Source organism: Penicillium soppii (genome assembly GCF_028829465.1).
Source record: "Penicillium soppii strain IBT 18220 chromosome Unknown utg000004l, whole genome shotgun sequence".
In the NCBI taxonomy this organism is placed as follows: domain Eukaryota; kingdom Fungi; phylum Ascomycota; class Eurotiomycetes; order Eurotiales; family Aspergillaceae; genus Penicillium; species Penicillium soppii.
The window spans coordinates 100,086-121,599 of record NW_026643234.1 but is presented as its reverse complement, the minus strand read 5'-3'; the positions used below and the strand labels follow the sequence as shown (position 1 = coordinate 121,599).

General features: G+C 48.1%; 7 protein-coding genes across 7 annotated transcripts; 3 read left to right on the top strand and 4 right to left on the bottom strand.

The window, feature by feature from the left end:
* Positions 1–913: 913 nt before the first annotated feature.
* N7529_003470 (uncharacterized protein) lies at positions 914–5,287 on the top strand (the record flags this gene model as incomplete). The annotated part of the gene is made up of 1 exon (XM_057238997.1): positions 914–5,287. One exon carries the CDS (start codon positions 914–916, stop codon positions 5,285–5,287), a length of 4,374 nt encoding a protein of 1,457 aa, XP_057098292.1.
* An 807-nt stretch (positions 5,288–6,094) lies between these two features.
* On the top strand, positions 6,095–6,665 carry N7529_003469 (uncharacterized protein; the record flags this gene model as incomplete). The annotated part of the gene is made up of 2 exons (XM_057238996.1): positions 6,095–6,211; positions 6,258–6,665. The coding sequence occupies 2 exons, from the start codon at positions 6,095–6,097 to the stop codon at positions 6,663–6,665; spliced, it is 525 nt and encodes a 174-aa protein (XP_057098291.1).
* Positions 6,666–6,983: 318 nt separating this feature from the next.
* Positions 6,984–7,700, bottom strand: N7529_003468 (uncharacterized protein; the record flags this gene model as incomplete). The annotated part of the gene is made up of 1 exon (XM_057238995.1): positions 6,984–7,700. One exon carries the CDS (start codon positions 7,698–7,700, stop codon positions 6,984–6,986), a length of 717 nt encoding a protein of 238 aa, XP_057098290.1.
* Positions 7,701–8,003: 303 nt separating this feature from the next.
* Positions 8,004–8,309, bottom strand: N7529_003467 (uncharacterized protein; the record flags this gene model as incomplete). Its single annotated transcript, XM_057238994.1, has 1 exon — positions 8,004–8,309. One exon carries the CDS (start codon positions 8,307–8,309, stop codon positions 8,004–8,006), a length of 306 nt encoding a protein of 101 aa, XP_057098289.1.
* An 87-nt stretch (positions 8,310–8,396) lies between these two features.
* N7529_003466 (uncharacterized protein) lies at positions 8,397–9,344 on the bottom strand (the record flags this gene model as incomplete). The annotated part of the gene is made up of 2 exons (XM_057238993.1): positions 8,397–8,697; positions 8,995–9,344. The coding sequence occupies 2 exons, from the start codon at positions 9,342–9,344 to the stop codon at positions 8,397–8,399; spliced, it is 651 nt and encodes a 216-aa protein (XP_057098288.1).
* A 3,290-nt stretch (positions 9,345–12,634) lies between these two features.
* On the bottom strand, positions 12,635–13,408 carry N7529_003465 (uncharacterized protein; the record flags this gene model as incomplete). Its single annotated transcript, XM_057238992.1, has 1 exon — positions 12,635–13,408. The coding sequence occupies one exon, from the start codon at positions 13,406–13,408 to the stop codon at positions 12,635–12,637; it is 774 nt and encodes a 257-aa protein (XP_057098287.1).
* A 2,300-nt stretch (positions 13,409–15,708) lies between these two features.
* On the top strand, positions 15,709–16,806 carry N7529_003464 (uncharacterized protein; the record flags this gene model as incomplete). Its single annotated transcript, XM_057238991.1, has 1 exon — positions 15,709–16,806. One exon carries the CDS (start codon positions 15,709–15,711, stop codon positions 16,804–16,806), a length of 1,098 nt encoding a protein of 365 aa, XP_057098286.1.
* Between the last annotated feature and the right edge of the window lie 4,708 nt (positions 16,807–21,514).

The window sequence follows — 21,514 nt, the reverse complement described above, 5'->3', positions numbered from 1 at the left end:
ACCCATCGTCTTCCACACCTGCGTCCATAGCTCGCTAGCCGTTCCGTTGCCCGTCATCGTCCTCGTCGTCGTCCAGATCCACATGTCGACACTGTTTCTGGAGACCTGTTCGGTGAATAAAGTTGACTACGTAGCGGGTGGCCCGCGGGTGAGACATGATCTTGTCGTAGTCATTCTTAGTTTCCAGACTAGGGCTGTTGCGAATACGAATATTCGCAAGAATCAGGATTCGATATTCGTACTCGCAATTTTTGTTGAAATAAGTGATTGTATGATTGATTCAATTTTTATTATTGACTTAGGGAGTAATCTTTCACAGGGGCGGGATGCTCCATATATCTCTTTCCTAATCCTTGTCATAAGGTTCAGCCACCATGATACTCAACAATTTCAGACACCGCGGATAACATTCGCAAATTTTATTCGCAAGTTGAATGTATGCGAATGATTGTTCCCGGTCCTCTGTTCCAGGGCCGCTTGCCCGTTCCGGAGTGGTTGTTGTCTCTCTCTGATGCAGGTCACTTCCGTCCCACGCGGTCCATATGATGGCAAGTTTCAGATACTGATCTTTTTTCGATTTCGGATCGTCTTTGTATGTCAGGCGCAAATTGAGTCCCAAGTGTGGAATCTCCACACCACCAGAGATAAAAAAGTTCAGTTGCGCATCGGGACGAGAATGAATGTGGGTGGGCTCTTTCCCGCCAGCATACCACAACATGAGTCCACAGACAACATCCTAGGAAAACATCTGGTACTGGTGAAGTGTCTAGGCACGAGCTCGAAGCTATAACATACTCTTCCGTTTAAGGGAAGATATGTCCACTTTATATGGCTCTACGTCTAGCCAATGCTAATATTCACAAGTTGGCAAGAAGCGCGGCAATGGACTCATCGCCAAAAATTCTACTCTGCGATGATCACGGCAAAGCTGACCCATAATGCGGCACAAAGGATCAACGCTTTTGAGATCTCTCGAGTCCAGGCACTCTTAAAGGCAGTTAAAGACAACTTCAAACCAGAAGGCACTGGCACTTACGTGAACCTCCAGCGACAATACATGTCCCTCACAAGAGAGAGATGTGGAAGTGCTCAAGCCCTCGGAGCCGAGATCAGAAAGATCCATGCTGAGAAACTTCTCCTTGACTCTGACTGCGTGAGCTCCGAGATTGAGCGAACATTCTTTTTCGTTCACGCATTAGGTCCTGAGTATGAAAGTTTCCGCGATCATATATTTCGGCAAATGGACCTTGTTAACGAAAGAGATGCCAATTGTAACATCACAAAAGCGGCACCCACGTTCGACTATATCGAGAACAAGGCAATTGAGGAAGAGCATAGGAAGGGGCAATTGAGCAAAAAACCAACAGAGGCGCAAGCGCTTCCTGCTCTCGCTATAATCCGAGGACCAGGTGACAAGAAAGTCATACCGTCATCCGACGGAACGACATGTCGAATCGAGATCGATAACGTCCCATATTGCTCCCTTTGCCGGAAACCTTATCATGTGGACTCTGAGTGCTTCAGCAAGAACCCCAGAGCGAGGGATCCAAAGAAAGACGGAAAGAGTCACAAGTCAAAGCCAGGCAATTCACATACAGGCGCACGCAAGCCGTTGAAGCGGCGGCCCACCTCGGATGACGAAGATGATGATGTCGGTGGCCCAAGGGATCCGAAGAAGCCCACCTTCATGGCGACAATGGACTCCGGGGAAGATGTTAACAAAGCATTTGGAAAGGACGTTGAAGGCAACTTCGCCCTATTCGACCACATCCCCGCATTGATGGCTACAAAAACCCTATCGATCCGTGACGCATGGATCGTCGATAGTGGATGTGCTCAGCACGTGTGCAATAACGCCTGGAGATTTGTAAAGATGGACAAGTACCATGGACCACCACTGAGAAGCGTCGATACCTCCACGACTCCCTCGGGAGTGGGGACAGTCAATGTTCTGTGCAATGTACGAGGCAGAAGGAAATGGCTTGTGCTTGACAGTGTCCTCTACGTCCCATCTGCACATGCAAACCTCATATCGGTGCTCCAGCTTCTCAAACGAGGAGCAAAAGTCGAATTCTCAAGCCAAAGTGCTAGTATTCGCAACAAGTCAAACGGAAACAATCTGTACACTGCCAGCCAATATAATGGAATCTACGCACTTGATCTATGGACGAATCTCACCTTTCCCTCCTACCATGTCGGTCCACAAATGGCTCTTTGGCATAATCGGCTGGCTCACCTAAGCGATGCGAACCTACATCGGCTTAAGAAGCAGGCCTTCGGCATCCGGGACATGGAGCCACGTCAACCATGTAACCCATGCCTCCAGGAAAGAATGATTGAAAAGCCCCACAACCGCTCGGGACGAAGCAGACGAGGGGAACATGCAATGGAACTTCTCCATATTGATGTCGCAGGGCCATTTGACGAGGGCCTTGACGGCAGTCGCTATTGGCTCACCCTCGTTGACGACTTCACGAGATGGATAGAGATTATCACTATACCACGACGACAAGAATTTGTCATAGAGTCACTACGTTTCTTCCTCGATCATAACGAACGCCCTGAAAGGAAGTGCAGACGAATACGCCTCGACCGGATCCCTGAGCAAGTGGGAGAAGAGATGAAATTCATACTGTTCTCACGGGCAATCCATGCTGAGGTCACAGGGGTTGATCAACACCAGCAGAATGGGGTTGCCGAGAGAGCCCATAAGACAATTTATGATCGGGTTGGACCCACGCTAGCATATGCGAGACTACCACCTAAATTCTGGCCAGAAATTGCTCGAACGGCAGCCTTCCTCTCCAACCGGTCGCCGTCATCAAAGCTCAACATGACTCCGTATCAAGCCTGGTACGGTGACAAGCCGGACCTATCTCGACTCAGAGTGATCGGATCTAAAGGGGAATACTTGATCCCACCCAGGCAGAGGAAGAAGCTCACAGAGCCAAGAACCAGGCCATGCATTCTACTGGGCTATGAGGTAAATACCAACTACCGTATCCTGCTGGAAGACGGAAGAATCGTTGGGACCCCAAACGCTGAATTTCACGAAGTCCTTACAGCTCCTTCCACACAGACTATAGAAGATGTAGGAGCCAGACGAGACGGCTCACCTGTGGCAACGGCTGCTGCCGCAGGGGGGAGTAAGACGGTAGGACTAATAAATCAACCGTCGGTAGGCATACGGCAAGCATCCGTGCCCGCCTCTGGGCGCCAGTTGTCGATGGCACCACCAGAGCGAGCCCTACCTAAGTCGAGGAAAGATATCTCGCACATACTGCCTCGATCGAGTAACGATAACTCGCGAGTGCTAACCCAGTCGAGTGACGAGAACTCGCAGACACCAGCGTCGTTTCAATCGAGTGACGATGACTCGCAGCCATCTGTTGCTGTACAGGGAGACAGGACCTTGTCGCCTACACGGAGTGATGATACCTCTGGATCATTTGTAGATGATTTACAAGACATCATCCAAAGGAATGACTCACCACCCGGCGGCGACCAGCAACAAGACGACGCTCAACAAGGTCTAGTTTCAGGAGAATGGCAACGATCTCCAGATCTCCAGATTGACCGCCCAGTTCATGAAGTGCGACAAGAAGCACTGGAACACCACCCTGAACTCAGAATTCGCGCTCCGCACGTCACACTAAACACATTTAGTGACAGCGAAGAAGAGCTTGCGTTAATGAATATACCTGAAGAGAATGTCATCCCAACATTCTTAACAGTAGCCGCAATGGAAACAGAACCTTTTGAGCCAAAGACTCTGCATCAAGCGAAGAATGATGCAAGCTGGCTCGAATGGGAAAGAGCAATGCTTGATGAAGTCAACTCGCTCAATCAAAACAAGACGTGGGAGCTTGTTGATCCTCCCAAAGATCGGCGGATTCTCAGTGGGAAATGGGTCTACAAACTCAAACGAGGACCGCAGGGCGAAGTCATCCGTTACAAAAGCCGATGGGTAGTGAGAGGCTTTACACAAGAAGAGGGTATCGACTATGACGAAACGTTTGCCTCAGTTGTCAAGCCAATGAGCTACAAAGCTCTACTCGCAATCGCGGCGGCCCTAGATCTAGAGATCGAGCAAATGGATGTCAAAACGGCATTCCTGTACGGGTACATTGACCACGATATCTATGTCGAACAACCTCACCACATGACCGACGGCACATCCAGGGTCTGCAAACTTCGAAAGGCACTCTATGGCCTAAAACAAGCTCCTCGAATCTGGTACCAGACCCTTACAAATTTCCTACGAAATCTCGGCTTCGAGCCAATCAGTGCTGATCTTGGGGTCTTCGTTCGGAGCAATATGTACATCGCGGTGTACGTCGATGACCTCCTGATTGTGGGGCCAAGCATTGCAGAAATAAAGAAGATCAAGCGGAGCCTCAGAAACCGTTTTCAAATGACAGATCTAGGACCATGCAGCTACTATCTTGGGATGTCTGTCCAGCGAGACTGTCAAAACAGGATACTGCACCTAAGTCAAAAAGCGTATATTGACAAGGTCGCTCACCAGCTCGGAATCAGCAACGGCGCTCCCGTCAGCACGCCGATAGAAACCTCACCACTTCCAGAGAATAATCCAGGATACAGCTGTCCTCCAGATCAAAGAATCATATACCAACGCATTGTCGGATCTCTGATGTACATTATGCTTGGCACTAGGGGGGACGTCGCGTATGCCGTCTCTATGGCAAGCAGACATCTAGCGAATCCTGAGCCACAACACATGAAACTCGCTCGACGCATCCTGCGGTATCTCAACGGCACAAAAGGCCTCAGGCCCACGTACAAAGGTCAGCCCCAGATGCTGAAAGGCTTCACAGACGCAGACTGGGGTGGATGTCGCGACACTAGACGTTCAACAGCTGGATACCTTTTCAATATCGGGAGTGGAGCAATCAGTTGGCAATCGAAGCGCCAAAGCGTCGTTGCCCTCTCGACCTGTGAAGCTGAATTCCTAGGCCAGATACAAGCAACCAAAGAAGCAATCCGGTTGAGAAGACTTCTCAATGAGTTAAACATGAGCCAAGGAAAAACCGCAACGATCAATTTTGGTGACAACCAAGGAGCCATCGCCCTGTCCTCGAACCCGCAATACCATTCCCGCACGAAGCATATGGAAATTCAACGCAAGTGGCAAGGAGAGGTTCAAGACCTTGGAACAGTGGAGCTGAAATACATTCCAACTACCGAGCAAATTGCTGATGGGTTCACGAAGCCTCTTGCGCGAGAGCGATTTGAATGGTTTCGGAGGGGGCTTGGCATTGAGTGATACCGCTCGGTTATGGATCTCGGACAGAAACTAAATCACACGGGTACCCTTTCCTTCTTTTCCTTTAATAGGGTTTTTTTTTTTGTTTTCAATGGGGCCCTTCACAGCCGTGATGGATGGTCACTGGCACCCTTGGTGGTGGTTGCCATCGAGTGGGAGTGTTGAGTATCATGGTGGCTGAACCTTATGACAAGGATTAGGAAAGAGATATATGGAGCATCCCGCCCCTGTGAAAGATTACTCCCTAAGTCAATAATAAAAATTGAATCAATCATACAATCACTTATTTCAACAGCGAATATGAATATGTTGTATATTCGCATTCCTTTATTCCTTTCGGAACCCTACCCGTCAACCCGTCGAAGCTTGGCGATACATTATCAATCAGCACTCAATTCTCAAACTTGTGACCATGAAGATATACTAGTCATTCATTTTTCTTCTTTTTGAAATTGTTTTTAGGTTGCTGATATTTATACGTTGTTCGATTTGTTAGATCTCTCGGCCTTTCAACGAATAGAAAAGATGAGTACTGTCTGATTGAAATATATATCTATATCTGCTCAACACTGTGAGGCTCGATCAAATTTCACCGACCGACTGGTTGATCACTATCCTCAGATCAAGTTGACTGTCAACAGCCCTCCGAAAAGTACCCAATCTCTAGTCAAAGTCTGACTGCATCAGTCAACAGTTGTGGTGATCGTAAAATCCACCAGACAGTCGCCTGCGTCTGCGCAGGTTATAAAACACCAAGTATCGATGGGAAGGTATTGCCCACACCCGTGACTTTCTTCTGCGGGCAAAATGGATGCCCCAAACAGCTCGCCACACCAGGAAAAAGAAGGAGATCAGCGGCCCCGTGAATTGCCCATCCTTGATGAGAAAGACAAATCAAAGGAAAATTCTGACCATGTGCCATTGGTAAGTGAAACGATTCGGCTTCAAACGCTTTTTCTGACCATTGCAGTCCTCCCCTTCGCAGCAGGAAGCAGGAACAAGACATACCCTAGCGACCGAGCCATTTCAACCGACCTTGAAGGTTTTAGCAGACCTCGAGCGCGACGATCCCCATTTCGCCTTTCCAGCAGCTCGACTTGTCGGACTCTATCGACGCCTATGGGAGTCGTGCGTGTCCAAGCACATCGATGGTCAGAAGCTAGAACAAGACAACCTTGTTTTGAAGGAAGCTGGTGCGCACCTGAGAAAAGAGAGAGATGATCTTCAGGTTCGCCACGACAAGCAGCTTTCCTGGCTGCGCTTTTTCGAACAGGCATTGGATTTATCTCGGAAGAGGCTGGTTAGCGTACTTGATGACTGGCATCACCCCTCCAGACTCAATATCGCAGGGTCCTTGAATAGCACAAGAGATGGGTAAAGGACTGTCTTTTCGAGGCGACGTGCCCTATTTTGTCAGCATAGAAATACTATAGTTGACTTTGCGAATCAAGTAGAAATACCGCTCGGAAAGCATCTTTTTTTTAAGTATTGACTATTCACAAAACAGGACATGGAATAGCCTGCGATTTAATTTATACTGACTAGAAAGTGTTGGCTAACGATCCGCATATTCTGGGCCAATCTCACATGTGACATTTCCATCAACAGCCCTGGAGTGGTGAATGCTATCCAGGGTTCAAGGTTGACACCTGCCCAGGTGGGCACCCGGGACTTTCCTGGTTGAAATCAAGTTGAGCTATCCCAGTGTCCATTTCTTTCGGGTGAGCTGAACCACCGGATCTAATGTCCCCTGCAGATGCCCCTCCACCGTTTTTTCCAACACCTCCACGTATGCGAGAGACTCGAACTGGTACACCAATTCCCCCTTCACAAGGCTCTCATCGGAAGGACCAGAAATGATTGCAGCCGGCATAGGTGTTCTAGGGGCCAAAGCCCTTATAGCATACCAGAAGATAATATAGAGTCGATCATGCAGAAATTTCTCAGGACCAGACTCAAACTCCTCCAATCGGCCGCTGAGACCTTCATCGTGTCGCGTGATCTCATATTTAGCCACACCCCCATGTTCATCATCAGCAACCACAACCAATTTTTGAGTTTGCTCCCTGGTACAGTCCACCGGCAAACCAAGTCCCGGGAATTCCACGATAAATCCATTCTCACTGACAATCCCAGGAGTCATATCGTCGAATTTAGCATTCAATCGTATTGCACCATTATCCCCGAACCGATTAACAGCCCAACGCCAACCTGGCTGCCGCATCCTCGGCCTAGCGAGAAACAGCATTCCCTGCGGGAGCCGCAATTCCGTCGACAGAAACACATGCAAGTGGTCTTCGAACGGGATACCCTTCAACAAAGAGGTATCCCACCTAATGAGACTAGCAAAGCAGAGCATCTCGTCCGCCACTTTAGTGGTCGTCCGATGCAAGGACGCACTGAAAGCCTCCATAATCGCATAACACCGCTTTTACTCCGGCGAAGCAATCTCTTTATCTGAATACCTATCAGAATAGACCAGTCTTGGATCTGGGTCCCGGAGAACATTCCTTCGCAACAGACGAAATTTCCAACCGAAACTATCGGCATCACGCATAGGTGTTCTATACGAGTCCATATAACTTGCCATCCCGGAGTTTTTCACCTTTTCTTGATACTCTTCTGAAGCAGCTTACACGTCTAGAATTCCATCCGCGTATTTGACGCACAGCCGATTCGCCAGGACGCCTTCGTTTAACGTCCAAAGTCGGCGCATCTATGCGGACACTTGGATTCGCATGAATGACTGCGTATAGTCCTTCATGGAACATTGCTGGATATCGGAATCCAAGACTAGCACGCGGAACGCTCGTTCGTACACGGCTTTCATTCCCTTGATTGACTTTGAGCGGAGCTCTTTGTGTTCTGGAGCGACGGGGATACACAGCGTGTCCATCCAGAATGAGATGGAGGATCCTTGAAATTTTTTTTTGAAAAGGTCTCCGAATGCTAACCTGTTGACCAGGTCGGCATAGCTGATTCCGGACAGCAGTTCGTCGAGTAAGGCCCGAATACGGAGCATTTGGCACATCGGTAGTCTGTTCGCTGTCGGATTTCCCATTCCGTCGGACCAGACATGAGACAAGGCGACATAGCGTTTTGTTCCGGACTACTTTTGTACCTCTACTTTGAGATATGGCTCCTTCTTCATTGGTGTAATGGACATCAATGGGACGCCTCCAGATGCAATAATGGACACCACTTCATCGTTCGACGGGCCTAGGTGCTGACAGTCACACTCCGCTGTGGTGTGTGCAGTGAGATACGTCGCTTCGTTGATTTGTCGCGCAAAACAGAGTTTACCGGTACATTCACCATGGTCTCTCTGTACCGCCGACGGCGGTCTTTCCATCTGAGACACATAGTACGCGGACGCGGACGTAAATGTCTTTTCCACCATAGCGATCTCGCTTGGACACCATCCCATCTGTTTCATGCGTGCCTATGGAAACCACGCACAAGGAAATTGCAATCCGCCAGTCGAAGAACTCATAGCCATGTCGAGCGCCCCGACCGGAAAATTCCAAGCCAGGCGATGGCCCAGCGTCCTGATAGATAGGTCAATTTCGGGAGACAGCGGCCAAATCTTGAATCCTGGACGAGGGTCACCCGCGCATGTCGCCAGACGACAAAATCGAGATATAGTCGTGAGACATGTAACAATTCGATGAGCGATCATCTGCGCGGAAATGACATCTCCGGCTTACACCATTGACGTGATCGACGACAGGAGCTGTAGTATCTGAACGTCGAGAGCAGCGATGGTGATTATTCCGTACATTGTGCCTTCTTGCGGCATGACATAATTCTTCTTGGCTCCCCGAGTGATGGGACCGAATACTTCCCAAAGAACACCGAAGTAGAGCCAATTTTGCAAGAATGCACCAGTGGGCTCGGCGGGGTGTTGTGAGAAGTCTCCGGCGAGAAGCCGATCGATGTCCCAGCCCGCGCGCTCTGGATATTTTGGGAAATCTTCCCCATCATAGGGCTCGTGACTCAAGCAAGGAATCTGTATGGGGTCATTTTGAGAGCCTGGGGCACTTTCTATATAATCCATTCGGAGAGTTATGAAGGGAGAAGAGAGATGGTGAGGGTACGAAGGTGTGGGGCGGACAATAAGCGCTAGCATACTCGGCCCGCCGCGATGAGCTGATGACTTTTCAATGATGTCCACCCCAGGAAGGCGCTTTTATTTCCATGTGTCTGAGGCCTCATCTTTGCTGATTTTGGATAAAAAAAGTTGGACCCCTGTAAGTACCCTAGTATGAAAAGTACCCCAGTATGAAATTTGACGGACTAATATCTCTATCATGGATATTGAAGAAGGGAACGCTCAAGGCTGTATGCTCTTAGGCATACGGGTCGATTCAGCACTCGTAAGCCAGTATAATATCACCAAGGCGTACGAAGGAATCGGGGCATGCGCCCATGAGGCCAAATCAGAGAGGTGTAGGAGTGTATTATTGTCAATCTGTCACTATCCACTACTTATATGTGTTGTGATATGAGGCTGGTGCAGATCAGGAACCAAGCCGCACCGTCGGAATTAGCTCCGAAGTGTCTATACAGACGACCAAGTTGATTGGAAATCAACTTGGTCGTCTGCAGGTCTGACCAAATCAGTCTTCGTATCATTCGGCTTTGATGCACGAAATAGCAAAAGAATTGTACAACATGACGGCCGCGGGGAGCTAGGTACACACATGACATGGTGAGAGAGTTGAGAGTGGTGCGGGGCGAGCAGACTAAGCTCTAAGCATTAACACTTAGTTGATGAGCACAACAAAATTTGTAACCCCTCGATGACATTGACGAGGTTTAACCAACACAACCATGTTGAGGAATTTTGTGCGGACATACGATTTAGATGACCGTTGAAGCTACCTATCAAGTAACGTTGATATTTTCGACTACTATGGCGGTGATCCCAGTGCGTCCTCCGATTTAATTTTGAGGTTAAGACATCATTTACAACAGTGAGCTATTAAAAACATAAATATGAGGCCAACCACCTTTGTTGATCGCTCAATTCTTTTCGAGTACCTTGGAGTCCTACATCCTTCACACAGGTCGCCCGAAACGCGCAATCTATACTCGTCAAGTTTTACCAGTACTTCAATTAAACACTCGATCCTGCGTACACAAATCCTGTTCCCCTCGACATCTCTAAAAGTCTGAGCAGGACATTATCAAGAGCCGGGTTTTTCCGATAGAGGGCTTAGAAATCTGGCCTGGTGCAAACGACATGCCTACCAAAGTCTTAACAGCCATCGAGACTTTGGAACCAGTGCCTCAGGCACGAAACAAGTAAGTAACGTATTCGGTAAGCGAGTGGGCCATGTAAACGAGTGGGCCATGTAAACGAGTGGGCCATGTAAACGAGTGGGCCATGTAAACGAGTGGGCCATGTAAACGAGTGGGCCACCTACCGCGAAACGCGTCCATGAGTTAGAACCTAATTAATTCAACCACCCACTATGCCACCAAATCGCTCCCAAACCTCGAGAAATTCAACCGAGCAAGAAGGCAGGATACTATTAGCTATTCAGGCTTTTAAAAATCAAGAAATCATCACTATTCGCGAACTAGCACGCCGCTTTCAAGTGCCTCGCTCTACCTTACAACGCCGCCTCGCTGGTAATAGTTTTCGTCCGGAAACGCGCGCCAATAACCATAAATTAACAGAATTCGAAGAGGAAACGCTTCAAAAATGGATCCTATCACTTGATGATCGCGGAGCAGCGCCTCGGCCGACTACTGTACGAGAAACTGCGAATCTTCTTCTCGAAGCCCGCGGAACTACCCCGGTTCAAACAGTCGGCGAAAAATGGGTTTATAACTTCGTAAAAAGGCACCCCGAACTATCAACCCGATTCTCGAGACGTTATAATTATGAACGTGCGAAGTGCGAAGACCCGAAGATTATCGGAGAGTGGTTTAATCTCGTTCAAAAAACCATACTTCAGTACGGCATCGATCCCGATGATATCTATAACTTCGACGAGACTGGTTTCGCGATGGGATTAATAGCGACTGCAAAGGTCGTTACGAGGGCTAAATACTACGGTCGGCGATCGCTTTTACAACCCGGAAATCGCGAGTGGGTAACCGCAATTGAATGTATAAATGCTTCGGGGTGGGCGCTACCTCCGTGTATTATTTTCAAAGGCAAAGTGTATATCGAATCTTGGTTCGATAACCTTCCCGACGATTGGCGATTCGAGCTAAGTCCGAATGGATGGACCTCCGATGAAATTGGCCTTCGTTGGCTCCAAAACCTCTTTATTCCGTCGACTTCTTCGCGGTTAAAGGGCCGGTATCGACTTTTGATACTCGATGGTCACGGTAGCCATTTAACCCCAAAGTTCGACGAAATTTGCGACAAAAATAACATCATACCAATCTGTATGCCCGCACACTCGTCGCACCTTTTACAGCCACTCGATATCGGTTGTTTTGCGGTGTTAAAACGCTCGTACGGTCGGCTTATCGAAACGAAGATGCGCCTCGGGGTTAGCCATATTGAAAAACTTGATTTCCTCGAGGTATACCCGTACGCTCGAATCGAGGCATATAAATCCGAGAATATCATAAATAGCTTCGGAGCAGCCGGTTTAGTACCTTTTTCACCCGATCGAGTGATTTCAAAGCTTGATATTTGTCTTCGAACCCCAACACCCCCTCCGAGCCGGGGTAGTGAATCAAGCCGGAATTTTACACCAAAAACCCCCTTTACCGAGAAACAACTACGTCGGCAAGCTTCGTCTATTAAAGCTTTGATTCGTACGAGATCTCAAAGCCCTAGCCCGGCATTAGACCAGCTAATAAAGGGCCTCCAACTCTCAATACAAGGCTCTCTTTTATTAGCCAAAGAAAATAAGGAATTACGGGCGGAAATCGAGAAAAAGAAGCAAAAGCGGACTCGATCGACTAGACAGATAGCATATAAAAGGGATCTCTCGGTTCAGCAGGTTCGTACGTTACGTTCAGAGCCATTTGAGGCCCAAGTAGCGCGCATTACTCAGGTTCGTGAGCAGATCTCGGGGCCTTTACAGCCCCGAACCAGGGCCTTACCGAAGTGTAGTGCATGTGGAAATCAGGGCCATAGGAAGAATTCATGTCCAAATAGACCTAGTTAGTTAGTTTTGTTAATTTAATGGCGTTTTGGGTAAGAAATTTCATATTGAAATGAATAGATTGGGTGAGGTGGCCCACTCGTTTACATGGCCCACTCGCTTAATGAATACGTTATTCACCTCAATCAAACTCCACAACATCACTATGTTCATAGGTTGACAAGTTCAAGCTCTGAGGGCTTTGCATGTGAAAATATCACTAGCCACCTTATCACCGGCGCGTCTGTTGATGACAATATGGCAACCACTCAAAGCACAAAGACAGCCAGGGGAGAGCCAGCAAGCTAAGACGGTTGAGCACAGAAAACTCCAACTTCAGCTTAATGCTGTACACCACAGTCTTGAAGCTCACCTGAATATAGTGTAGCTTGTATTCTGCGAGGAGGAGTAGGATATTCAGGAATACGACCACAAAATTGTTGCAAAGTAAGTGGATGATTGCGCTGCGGCTGTTGCGACCGCGGACTGTACTGATCTTCTTGAAAGCACGAATTGCTTCGTATATGTAAATGCCACAGATGATGAAGTCTTGTATGCAAAAGCCTGTCAATTGAATTCGATCGAATATCACGGCAGGCCGAGTGAAGCGTGAGTCGCCGTTATTGAGACCGAAGAAGAGGACGGTCATTGGGATATGCAGGATGCAGGCATTGGTGATGATCATCCATAGAACCCACCGCAACATTCTCACGTTGGAGACAACGAGGTGCAGACGTGAGTAGAGTACCACGGCTTGGCCGGTAGCCATCGCGTACCATCCGATCATGAAGGGAATTGACGTTGCGAGGTTGGATGCTTGAGAGATGAAACGAGCCATGGCAGGAAGAGCATGCACGAGGATCCCCCACGATGCAACCTGTATACTCCAGAAATACAGGCTGCGATAGTGTTTGAAGGTATCGAATGCAACGATCCCTGTTTCGAGGGCATTGTACGCGCCGATCGAGAACATGGACACAATCTGAATGATTGAGATGTTCTCCATAAGAATAGCTCCCACCTTGGGGGGAGGCTAGTTATGACTGTATCCATGGTCTGGCAGGGGTTGACACGAGCACAAGGTATTTTTCTAGTCAAAGTCGATGGATGGGATCAGTAGCTGGTTTTATAGGTTCTGTCATAGAACCAAGAGGTGAAGGTCCTCGCAATGAAAATGTGACACAGTAGCTAGTGATCACCAGAAAGCGCCGAAGTTCTTAGAACACTTGTCAGCTAGGACAGAGCACTGGAGAGGTTGAACTAGGTGGGTGGGTCGACAATCGGATTGTCTATACTATAGAGCTGCGACGCATATGATTGATCCTCGATCCTCGCCCAGTCTTGACTGTGTGATGAGATATTCTTTTGCGGTCGATCTAACAACATGCTCTCACGCGGTTTGAACAAATGGCCCTTACATCTCAGTCATATTGAAGTTAACTTTCATAACGACCGTGGAACACAGAGAGGGATCCACGGTCAGTGGCCCAAGGGCAAACTATCGTGACAAATTATATTATTATGTATAACAGAACCGGGCTCTCGGTGGAAGACTACGATGATTCATGATAAATAGGATTTAAGCTTGACCTAGTCAGAAAGGTTATCTTCCGTCTTCTGCTCTACTTACTTTCTAGATCTATCATGACAAAGGCTGCCAGTACGTTCCAAAATGATTTACTGGAGAAAACGAACCAAAGTTGTCATGGTCTCAATCTTTTGGCATATAGTATGTTGTGAAATGACTACAATGTTTATCTGTTCGTAATGGATATTGTTGGTCGCGTGATCCTGAGTATTAGCAATGATGAAACTGATGCTAGAAAAATAAGGTTTTCGGACCGTAGAAGTACGGACCCACCCTGCGAAGGGGCATAACGTATTCGGTAAGCGAGCCGGCCATGTAAGCCAGCCGGCCACCTAACCAAAACGCATCCATGAATAAGCACTTAATTTATTCAACCACCAACCATGTCACCAATTCGCTCCCAAAGCTCTAGAAATTCAGTAGAGCAAGAGGGTAGGATCTTATTAGCTATCCAGGCTATTAAGAACCAAGAAATATCCTCAATTCGCGAAACAGCGCGACGATTTAACGTACCGCGTTCAACCCTTCAAGACCGACTACACGGCCACCAAAACCGCGCGATTGTACGCGCTAATTCACACAAATTAACAAAAGTTGAAGAGGAAACTCTTCAAAAATGGATACTCTCGCTTGATGATCGCGGAGCAGCGCCCCGGCCTACTACCGTACGAGAAAGTGCGAACCTTCTGCTTGAGGCCCGCGGAACTACCCCAGTTCAAACTGTCGGGGAGAAATGGGTTTATAACTTCGTGAAAAGGCATTCCGAACTATCAAGCCGGTTCTCGAGGCGCTATAATTACGAACGTGCGAAGTGCGAAGACCCGAAAATCATCGGTGAATGGTTTAATCTTGTTCAAAAAACCATACTTCAATGTGGCATCGATCCCGACGATATTTATAACTTCGACGAGACTGGTTTTGCGATGGGATTAACAGCGACCGCGAAAGTTATTACAAGAGCTGAATACTATGGTCGGCGATCGCTTTTACAACCTGGAAATCGCGAATGGGTGACCGTAATTGAGTGTATAAATGCGTCGGGCTGGGCGCTTCCTCCGTGCGTGATTTTTAAAGGCAAGGTTTATATCGAAGGTTGGTTCGATAACCTCCCGAATGATTGGCGATTTGAATTAAGCCCGAATGGCTGGACTTCCGATGAAATTGGCCTTCGTTGGCTTGAAAAGCTATTTATTCCGTCGACTTTTTCTCGGTTAAAGGGTCGGTATCGACTTTTGATACTCGACGGCCACGGAAGTCATTTAACCCCGAAGTTCGACGATATCTGCGAAAAAAACGATATTATTCCAATCTGCATGCCTCCGCACTCGTCTCATCTTTTACAGCCGCTCGATATCGGTTGTTTTGCGGTGTTAAAACGCTCGTACGGTCGATTTGTCGAAACGAAGATGCGCCTCGGGGTTAGCCATATCGATAAACTTGAATTCCTCGAGGCATACTGTTGGGGATGTCAGGTGACATCCCACATTGGGATAGTCTCCCATGGAGTAGATAGATAGATATCTCTTGCTCTCTCTCTCTCTCTCTCTCTCCTTCTCTCCTCCGTCCGCAATACAATATTCAATATCTTCATATTCCATTGCCCCTTGTATGATCTCCATGAGGTTATGAGCCTCTCTTTTCGTTTCCTCTGAGATCCTGCTAGTCTAGACCACTAGCACTTTGTTTTATCTGTTTACAGAACACTTACTTTTATCAAGATGGCGGGATCTGATACCCAAGACGCGCGCCCGCCACCTCCTCCACTTGACAACACTATTAAGCTCACAGAACGCAGGAAGAAACAATCACAGGATGTCGGATTACCCGCCATCGGTCCTGTAACTCTGACGAAGATCTCAGTGCTAGAGGAGACAAGTACAAATGTTGAAGACTGGCATAACGAAGTTTACTGTATTCTCCGTCCTCTGCGTCTTCACAAGCTGTTAGACCACAAACGTCCACGACCCAAGAAGGGAGACAAAGGTTATGAACAGTGGTCTTACTGGTCTACCACCGTCTCCGGGTGGATTTTCACCCATTTACACTCAAATCTGAAAGACCTGTTACGCCCTACACTCGGTATAGGTACACATGGTTACGCTGAACTGTCAGACAGTGAAGATGAAGAAGATGAAGAGCACGACATATACGCCGATGTTTTGATAAAGGAGATCACTCGTGCGTTTCGTGGCGGCAATCTAATCAACCAAACAATCCTCGATGGAAAGAGGTTCCTTCACTTGAAAAGAAACAGTTTCGGCACCGTTAAAGACTACATCACTGCCTTCCGGAGACATCTAGCGATCCTCGAGAAGCGCAAGATTGCTCCGCCACCACTTAGAGCATTTATTCATATCATTGATCAGCTCGGCAACGAATCACCGAAGTTGAACTTTATTATTAAACAAATCAGCAGGAAGCAGACCATTACTCGCGACGAATTCGATGAGTTCTGTAAAGACCTGCAAGTTGAATCTGACACTCGCGAATCCGGCGAAGCAGCTGCTACCCGAGGAAGCCGTAACAACAATAAGAAGAAGCGACCCTCGACAACTGCTAAACAGGAAGATGACAAACCACAAAGCCAAACCCCTCGTGCCTCCGAGGACGATCACAAGAAACAGTCTGACAACAATAGCTCCGGAAAGAAGTTCCGTAGAGCACCCCCGAAGGGCAAAGACATTCACCAATACGCGAAGGAAAAGCGTGAAGCAGAGAAGCAAGTGGATGACAACGGTAACTGTAGTTTCTATAGACTCGGTCCCCACAATACCAAGAACTGTTACCACCTTGCCGACAACATTGTTAGAGACTAGAAGTTTCACAGGGGTGTGTGGGCATATACTCTTGCGAAGAAGAAGCAAGACGGCTCTTGTGGAATGGCTATAACAGCGATGGCTACTAGTAACGTCGACCAAAGATGGCTTCTGGACTCAGGTTCCAGAGAAACAATGACAAGCCATTATAGAGATTTCTTCACTTATGACCCTATCCCCGCCACACATGCATACGCATATCGTGCTGTTACTGGCGAGCGTGTTATCACAAAGGGTAAAGGCATGATCCTCGTCCAAGCCAAAGACCGTAACGGCATCATCAAAAGTGTGCTTGTTATAGGCTGGTACAGCCCCACAATAGATAGTAGGATACTATCCACAGAACGTCTAAGGAAAGACTGGAATTTGTTTCACAACCTAAGACATGAATGCCTCGAAGAAGAAGACGGCACTTTATTCGGTCTTACAGACACTACGCCAGGAGTCCCTTACCTTATTGGCCCATTAAACGACGATAGAGGACGCCAACCAACAGAAAACGAAGACCCCTCTAGCAGTGACGAAGGTTACGAATCCTCACTTTGTGACACAGAGTCCAGTGACGAAGAAGACACTAATGATAATGATGGAATTGCATTCCGAGCGCTCTCCGCAATGGAAATTCACCGCCGTCTCGGACACGTCGGTAAGGCTAAGATGTCTGCAACAATCAAGGATGCTATTATGGTTGAAGACCTTGAAATTCCAAGTTGTTTAGATATCGACTACGAAGCCTGCCTGCTTGCCAAATCGAGAAGGAAGGTCTCCCGAGAACCCCAGGTTCGAGTCCAGGATGCCGCTTAGAAGTTCCACATCGATACACAAACCATGTCTCCACCTGGCCCAAATGGAGAGAAGTACTAGGTTCCAATCGTTGACGATGCTACCAGGATGGGCAGAGGCATCTTCACAAAGACGAAGGAAGAGATATCTACCCGCATGATCGAATTCTGCGAGGAAATGAAGCTGCTAAGAGGTAGATACCCCGGTATTTAGCGCCTCGACAACGGCACCGAATTCAAAAGATTCATTACGTAGGGAAAGAAACGTGGGTTCGTCTTTGAGCTCACTCCTCCGTACACTGCAGAACCAAACGGCACAGCCGAATGGTATGGTGGCTATATCAATAAGATTGGAAGGACCATGATCGTTGACTCAGGACTCGATGAAACGCTCTGGCCATTTGCTCACCAAGCTGCTATTTACATTGTGAACCGTCTTGCAAACAGCGAGACCGGTAAATCACCAATCACCCTCTAGCGTGAGCTTCTTCACATTCAAAATACTAAGCCAACTCTCAAGCATCTACGGCCATGGGGATCCACTGCCTATATGCACATTCCGAAAGATAAGCGAGTGCAATCTCGGAAGGCCGCACCCCGCGCCTGGAAGGGCTACCTCATCGGCTATGAGGGGGATGGCGGTCATGTTTACCAGATCTGGGATCCCGTGAACCAGGAGATAAAGAGATCTCGTGATGTTACTTTCCACAAACCTAGTGACGAGCATGACGACGGTGAAAAAGGGGCTGTATCACTTCCCCCTGGCCCTCCGAAGGCTCCCAACAATCCTGGAAATGCAGGAATTTATCAAACTTCATTCATTGGCTCGGGCGAGCAAGCAAAACCACAGTCAACAATTCAGCAAGACCGACCACAGGTCCGAGAAGCTACTCCGGCACAGCCTTCACAGACCATTCTACCAGACAACATCTCCAGTTATAAGACGACTCCCGGGATCATTCCCCGAAGAGAGATTCGACAAATTGAACAAGCACCGTCTTTGCACATACCCTCGAGCACACACCTATTCGACAGGTCCACAGCTGCTTCTCGTCCCCGGACTCGACCCACTTTGTTACGTGCGCATACACCTTTGCAGAGAATTACCGAGGAGGTTATTCAACCTCAGCGGATGCGCGCTACAGAAGACAGTAGCGACGAGCAACGAAGAGCTATACTGAATGAACGCCTAAATCGACTACAGGAAGATATCGAGATCATGAGTAATGAATAGCAGGATATACGCCAAGAAACTAAGCGCATTAAGGAAAGGATTTCAAACAGATCTACATCTATTGAACCTACTCCTACCCCTGCTGTTGCTACTGCTCCTGCCTCACACCACACGCCAGATAGGCCTCGCTCTCCTCAGGAATACCGATTCCCATTCCTATCACCAGATCAGTTACGCCTTTATAGGGAAGAGAGTGAGCAGGTGAGCGAGCAGACAGATCAGCGAGCGAATCAGCAGACGGTGATCCACATGTCTATTAAGAAAGACTTATCTCCAGTGCCAGCACCAGTCTCACCATCATCATCATCGCATGATCAAGTTGCTTCTGTTACCAAAGAAGTTATCTCAGTCAGTTCTACACCAGATCCAACCCTCCCACCCCCTTCACGACGAGTATCACATCGCCGAACCAAGGGATGCCCTCCGGAGCGGTACTCCGACCCGAATCGACCCCTCCTTTCCGTCGAGCGTGCATCGATTGCCAGAATGCAGAAGAAGCTACCACGACTCGATCGTCACGAGAAAACAAGTGCGGAGGAAGGTGGTAACAACGGGGAGGAGGGTATTGGACAGAGATCTACGGGATCTGTTGATGATGCTGAAGCCGCGCCTGCTTCCTCGAGAACTAATTCCGAGGGACCAGCAGCCCTCGCTATCACTGCTCCTGTCAAACCAATCATCATATTTAATAATAAGCCCCTTCATGGAAAGGATGTCATTATTCCCACTACATACAAACAAGCACAGAAATCCCCTCACTAGGAATTCTGGCACGCTGCTATAGCTCAACAAATCGAGGATCTGAACGCACAAAAGACATACACTCTGGTACTCAAACCAAAACGTGCGAGCGTTCTACCTAGCAAGTGGGTGTACACTGTGAAAACAAACACCGACGGATTTGTTAATACCTTCAAAGCACGCTGGGTTGTGTGTGGAAATTTCCAGCAAAAGAAAGATGACCGGGAAGATTGCTATGCCCCTGTGGTCTCCGAAGCACTGATCAAGATCGTGCTAAGCCTTATTGCTATCTACAATCTGAAATAGAAGCAGGTTGACTTCACTGCAGCATATTTGAATGCTTCCCGTGCTCACAGAGAGGTTGTGTATATGCAGCAGCCCTCTGGTTTCGAGTATCATGACGACGAAGGAGGGATCAAGTCCTGGGTATGCTCCCTAGACCAAGCTTTGTATGGTCTTAGGGATTCTGCATTCTTATAGAACGAAGAGCTAGACAAGACCCTTTGTGGTATAGGTTTCCAATCATTGGAAGATGACCCCTGTGTTTACAAGAAAGGTGTCGGTGCAAAGATGACCATCCTGATGCTTCATGTTGATGATTGCATTGTTGCTGCTCCTTCTAATAAAGAGATTGACGCCGTGATCGCTCAACTAAGCAAGTATTACCCCCTAAAAGACCTCGGTGAACCGAAACAGTACCTTAGCTGCTTGCTGGAGCGAGACTACGACGCCGGGACTATTCGGATGTCCCAGAAAGCCTATGTCCAAAAGATCCTGCACAAAGCAGACATGTTACACTGCAAAGGAAGGAGTATCCCATTACCGGCGACATAGAACTGGTCCGAAGGCCACGAGGATGCAACCTCGACCCTCGAAGACAACAACGACTACTTGTCAGTTGTGGGAAGTCTGAACTGGTTGGCAATGCGTACGCGCCCCGATATCAGGTTCTATGTTACAAAGCTACAACACAAATCTGCGAATACCACTATTCACGACCAAGAAGCCATAGTGCAGGTCCTTCGTTACCTCCGAGAGCATCCAGATCGTGCGATCACACTCGGAAAGAAGAAGGAGTTACAGTTCTATGCCTATACCGACGCTTCACACGGAGACAATTTGAACTACAAGTCAACTGAGGGCGCAGTCTGGTTCTTTGGAGGTAGTCCAATCCAATGGTCAACCAGGAAACAGACTATTATAGCCCCGTCAACCACGGCCGCCGAATGGTGCGTACTTGATCAGCCTGCACGGGACGGCATGTGGCTTCGCAAACTTGCCATAGCCTTTAGTTTTCCTAGAGCAAGCGATCCGTTAGTGATCTACACAGATAACATCAACACTCAGCTACTCTTGAACAAGAAGACTGGTCGCAACTCGACAAGATGGCTTAACATGCGATATTTCTTTGTGAAAGATGCTGCTGCCAAGGGCTACATTAACCTCGAAAGGGTTGAGAGCAAGGCCAACGTGGCGGATGGTTTCACGAAGCCACTCGGAGAAGAAGCGTTCCCCGGATTCATCACACAGCTAGGGATGTGAGAACAGGGTGGAGCGAAAAGGGAAGAAATGAAGTGGACAACATGATAGGATTTCCATTCTGAATGGAGCCCTCCTATTGGTTGAAAACCCACAGGATTTCAGAGTGCATTTGTTATTGAATTGAAAAGAAGATCGCTTGTTTTGCCTGGTCAACTGTGGAGGATGCGGAGGCATGAGAGCCTATGAGGGGGATGTTGGGGATGTCAGGTGACATCCCACATTGGGATAGTCTCCCATGGAGTAGATAGATAGATATCTCTTGCTCTCTCTCTCTCTCTCTCCTTCTCTCCTCCGTCCGCAATACAATATTCAATATCTTCATATTCCATTGCCCCTTGTTTGATCTCCATGACCACCCTTGACAAGACGAACCCCGAATACGACCCCGGGTTCCGAGGTCAGCTGTCAA